The sequence below is a fragment of the Mandrillus leucophaeus genome, unplaced genomic scaffold, assembly GCF_000951045.1.
Source record: "Mandrillus leucophaeus isolate KB7577 unplaced genomic scaffold, Mleu.le_1.0 Scaffold14, whole genome shotgun sequence".
Taxonomy (NCBI): Eukaryota; Metazoa; Chordata; class Mammalia; order Primates; family Cercopithecidae; genus Mandrillus; species Mandrillus leucophaeus.
In genome coordinates this window covers 2,805,736-2,810,958 of record NW_012101365.1, presented here as the reverse complement: position 1 = coordinate 2,810,958, position 5,223 = coordinate 2,805,736, and the positions used below count along the sequence as shown (strand labels likewise).

At 38.4% G+C, this 5,223-nt stretch overlaps 1 protein-coding gene across 3 annotated transcripts in view; it reads left to right on the top strand.

Moving 5' to 3' along the window:
• The window catches only part of MAGOH (mago-nashi homolog, proliferation-associated (Drosophila)), a 13,134-nt gene that overhangs the window by 4,155 nt on the left and 3,756 nt on the right, over positions 1-5,223 (top strand). For 2 of the 3 annotated variants that reach the window (XM_011973787.1, XM_011973786.1), the window contains exon 3: positions 2,087-2,197. In XM_011973787.1, coding sequence (XP_011829177.1) covers positions 2,087-2,197 — 111 coding nt within the window. Of the gene's footprint in view, positions 1-150; positions 210-2,086; positions 2,198-5,223 lie in introns of all 3 variants that reach the window. The other variant, XM_011973788.1, reaches the window with a different exon arrangement.

The following is a 5,223-nucleotide window of genomic DNA, read 5'->3' as shown; positions in this document are numbered from 1 at the left end:
TTGTTGAACTACCTTAAGAGTAAATAATAAATGTCTTAGACACTTTGAGCAAGTTGGATACATTTTAGGCAACTGCCGATAGTCTTGGTATGGCATTGATGCTTTATTCATGTTTTTATTATATGTTGAATTTGGCTTTTGTCCCCACAGGGAAGTTAAGATATGCCAACAACAGCAATTACAAGAATGATGTCATGATCAGAAAAGAGGTATGCCTTCTGAGAGGCCTTCATTTTCTACATTTCAGCTTTTTGTCTTGCATTGTTTTTGTTGTATCTAGTAGTATTGAAAGGTAAAGAACAGGGAGAGAGACACATGTCTGTAGACAGCTTCTGGATTATTTCCCAAATCATCTTTTAGTTGGGATTTTTTTATTTTACAATGTGGAATCAATTACTGGTAACCATTGACATACCTTGGTTTGAACCCTGAGTCTGCTGCTTACTACCTCATGTGACTGTGGGCAAGTTCCTGGCTGAACTTGATTAAGTCTCTGTTTCTTCACCTGCAAAAACAGGGAAAATGAAAGCTACCTCCCACTCCCAAGTGCTGTCATAAAATTAAATGTGTTATACTTAAAGTGCTCTGTATATTCCCTGGCACATAGTACACAATGGAGAGCTATTTAATTTGCATCTGAGTGGGAAAGGGAGCATGGGAAAGCAGTTGATATCATTGAATGCATGTTAGATGTCAGGCATGGCATCTTATTTAACCCTGATTATAAGCCCATGTGATGGGGGAGGGTATTATAGCCCCCTTACAAATAAGAAAATAAAGGCCCAGATATTAATTATGAGACTTGTTCAGAGTTACCCCTGCTAGTAAGAGATACAGCAGGAATTCCCAATTAAAGGAATTCCCCAGTAAAGTTTGTATTCTCCTCTCTGTGATTTCTACTACATCATTAAGGCTTCCTCAAAGCTACTCTTTTAACCACTCTGCTGCCTTTGAAAATGTCTTAGCATATATTTTTCATACTGTTGTTTTAGCTATCAGTTTTATGCTTATTCACACATGTCAACATCCTCACTATTTTTTTACACAGGCATATCTTTTCAAATACATTTTGCTCCTCAGGAGCGTATTACCTAGTTAAGAATAACTGGCCGGGCGCGGTGGCTCACGCCTGTAATCCCAGCACTTTGGGAGGCCAAGGTGGGCGGATCACGAGGTCAGGAGATCGAGACCATCCTGGCTAACACGGTGAAACCCCGTCTGTACTGAAAACACAAAAAAATATAGCCGTGGTGGTGGGTGCCAGTAGTCCCAGCTATTCAGGAGGCAGAGCTTGCAGTGAGTTGAGATTGCACCACTGCACCCCAGCCTGGGCCACAGAGTGAGACTCCGTCTCAAAAAAAAAATAAACCAGGGCATGTAGGTGTTGCTGTCTTTCTTGTTTTGCTATAACAAAATACCTGAGACTGGGTAATTTTTAAGCCGTAAAAATATATTTCTCACAGTTTTGGAGGCTGGGAAGTCCAAGATCAAGGCACTGGCAGGTTCAGTGTTTAGTGAGGGCCCAGTCTCTGCTTCCACAACTGTGCCTTGTTTTTGCATCCTCCAGAAGGGATGAATGCAGTGTTCTCATATGGTGAAAGAACAAGCAAGGGGCCAGCTAGTTCTCTTAAGCTGTCTCCTAAGGCACTAATCCTATCCATGGGGGCTCTGCCCTCAAGGCCCCATCAACTGTTAAAGGCCCTATCGATTAACACTGTTGCATTGGGGATTAATTTCAACATGAATTTTGGAGGAGACACAAAAATTCAAACCATAGCGGGGGGCATTCACAGTTCTGTTTTGGGTTTCTTTGTGAGTTGGCTGTGTGGACAGGCAGAAGGGCCATGTGAACATGATGTACCAGGAGGTAGTAACAGCTAGATGGGGGACTGAGGTGCAGTTTATTAGATACTTCTGACCCTGTCCCTCACCTGCATCATGCCGAGGTTGAGCATGAATGTCTTCCCACTTAAGGAGATGCCAGAAATAAGTCTGCAGGAACAGTTATTTTTATCTTCCATCACTGTCTGAGTCAAAGCACTGCTTAAGGATACAACATACATTTTGTCTTTTAACTTGCTTTCAGGCTTATGTACATAAAAGCGTGATGGAGGAACTGAAGAGAATAATCGATGACAGTGAAATTACCAAAGAGGATGATGCATTGTGGCCTCCTCCTGACCGAGTGGGCCGGCAGGTATGTTTTATTGATTATCCTGTAGTGCAGAAATCTTACAAATAAGATGAGGTTTAGTGCTCTGTATATGGTAGTGAAACTGTGTGCATGTGTGTGTGATGGTGGTGGTGGTGGTGGTGGTCAGCCCTGCAGAAAGCAGATTGCCAGCACCTTGGTCTAAGGAAGCATTAATCCCACAGGAAGGAACAGAGAGAACAAGTGCTGCTGGCCACGAAGAACCCAGCCTTGAATTTCTTCTTAGGACCCCCCACACTCCCTCCTCCACTTAAAGCTTTTGCTGCCTATCTCATTTACTAACTACTATGGACAAAGCATTGTGGAGATACAAAGAGAAATAGAACATGATTATTTCACCAATCTAATGAAAGGAAAATCATACAAATAATTCAGTATATGTATTTAAATTCATGTGTATTTATATACATATATATTCATTCCGAGCACCGTTTTGTTAACTAAAAAATAAAAGCCACTATCATATTGAACTGAATTAACAGAAAAGGTATTTTCACTCTGACTGCTACCATCCTAATCCAGACTTCTGGACTTCTAATAGGTTCCCTTGTTTTTCCTCTTGTTCCATACCATCCATTTTTCTATCCTGAAAGCCAATGTAATTTTTTTTTTTTTCGAGACAGAGTCTCGCTCTGTCGCCCAGACTGGAGTGCAGTGGCATGATCTCAGCTCACTGCAACCTCCACCTCCTGGGTTCAAGTGATTCTCCTGCCTCAGCCTCCCGAGTAGCTGGGATTATAGGCACACACCACCATGCCCAGCTAATTTTTGTATTTTTAGTAGAGGTAGGGTTTCACCATGTTGGCCAGGCTGGTCTTGAACTCCTGACCTCAGGTGATCCGCCCACCTTGCCCTCCCAAAGTGCTGTGATTACAGGCGTGAGCTGCCGCGCCTGACCAGTGTGATCTTTAAAAATGTAAATTTGCTTATGTATTCCACTGATTTAAACTCCAATGGCTTCCCACTGTACTTAAAATTTAAACTCCCACCTTATCTTTTACCATGCTTCCAGTCTGTCATGGTGTTCAAACCTTACTAGCTTCATTTCTGTTCCTCAGAAATACCTAGGTGGTTCTTACTTCAGGGCCTTGGCACTTGCCACATTCTGCCTAAAATATTCTTCCTTTAACTCTGTACAAGACTCTCTCTATTATTGAGGTCTTCAAAAGTCGGTTCCTCAGTGATATCTTGCCTGTCCATTCAATCTAAGAAGTCTCTTCCCATCATTAAGAAAAAGATCTGTTGTGCTGTCTTTGTGTGTGTGTGTGTGTGTGTGTGTGTGTGTGTTTCTTTTTGCTTTCAGTTTCATCACAATATGTGTTGTCTTTGTAGCACTTATTGTCTAAAATTGTCTTACTTGCTTTTCAATTTTTTCACTGCTATATCTCCAGTGACTAAAATAGTGCCCATGTATAGTAAAAGCCCAATAATAATTTGTTAAATTAATATGAAAACCCATATAAACTCATGCCTAATAACCTCAAAATGATGGACCAACCCTTCAAGAAGAGTTTTTTTAAAAAATCCTACCCTCAGTACTTACTAAAGTTAACTTTAATTTATGTTCAAGGAGTCTCAGTAATATCATATATATGTATTTTGCTTTACCATTTATAAAATTTTTATTTCTGTTGGCTCGTTCAACCATGACAACAATTCTGTGAAGAGGGAAGGGCATATTCCTTTATACCAGCAATAAGCCATTGGTACTGTAATTAAAATCAATCCCATTAATAATTACAAGAAAAGTTAATAAAGAACTTGGGAATGCATTTAACAAGATGTACAAAACTTGAAAGGGCTTTATAGAAGGACAAAAATATGTATCGTTTTTGTGGATGGGAAGATTCAGTATCATATAGATGTCAGTTTTCAACAAAGTAATTTATAAATTCACTCTTAATTCAAATAAAAATCGCAGTAGGGTTTTTTCCCCTTAAAATCAAATAGAATAAGCATTAAATTCATGGAAAATCAGAGGCAAGAGTAGCCAAAATAATACTGGAGATTGCTTATAAAACTGTGGTCATTTATAGTATGATATTGCCTCGGGAATTGACAGCTAAACCAATGGAACAGCATAGACAGCCCAGAAACCAACTTATGAATATATGGAAACTTGGAACAGCGTACTACAGAGGTGGACTTTCACATTAATGGGAAAAGAATGAGTTATTTAACAAATTGTACCAGGACAGCTGACAATATATTTATGGAATGTTTTTAAATTAGGCTATAGAAATCAAAAATTTTAAACAGAATATAGACTATCTTTTATTATTTATGGATAGAGAAGGAGTTTTTAAAACTCCTTAAGGGGTAAGATTGGTAAATTTGACTTCTTTACAACTTAGGTTTGACAAAAGATGGCAAGATAAAGTTGAAAGATAAGCCATAGACTTGGAAGAAGGTATCTGCAAAACATAAAACTGGCAAGAGTTTTCTATCCAGAATATATAAAGAATTAGAAAGTAATAAAAAGACAGTCGCGTGGCAGAATGTGCAAAGGTTATGAATAACTTACAAGATCAAACAAGTGGCTAATAAATGTGAAAAGATTTACAGCTTCATTTGTAAAATGAAAGAACAACAGTGAGATACCATTTCAGACCCATTAGAATAACAACAGAAAAAATCTGCCGAGTTTAAAAAATGATACAAGAAAAGAGTGAGAGTAAAATTAGTATAATCGCGTTAGGGAGTAATTTTGTGGTATCTGGGAACATTTAAAATACTTTACTAGGAATTATATGGAGACATTTTCACATATGTATAAGGAGATGTATAGAAGAATATTCTTGCTACATTGTTTATAGGAACAAAAATTCAGAACTTAAGTTTATTTCAGTAGGGAAATGGAATACTATAGCATTTAAAATTAATGAGCTAGATCTGTGTAACTCAACATTGATAAATCTCAAAAACAATGTGGAATGAAAAATGCAAAAGGTATGTATAATATGACCATTTTTGTAAAAATTTTACAACACACTACCACGTCTAGGCCAGGC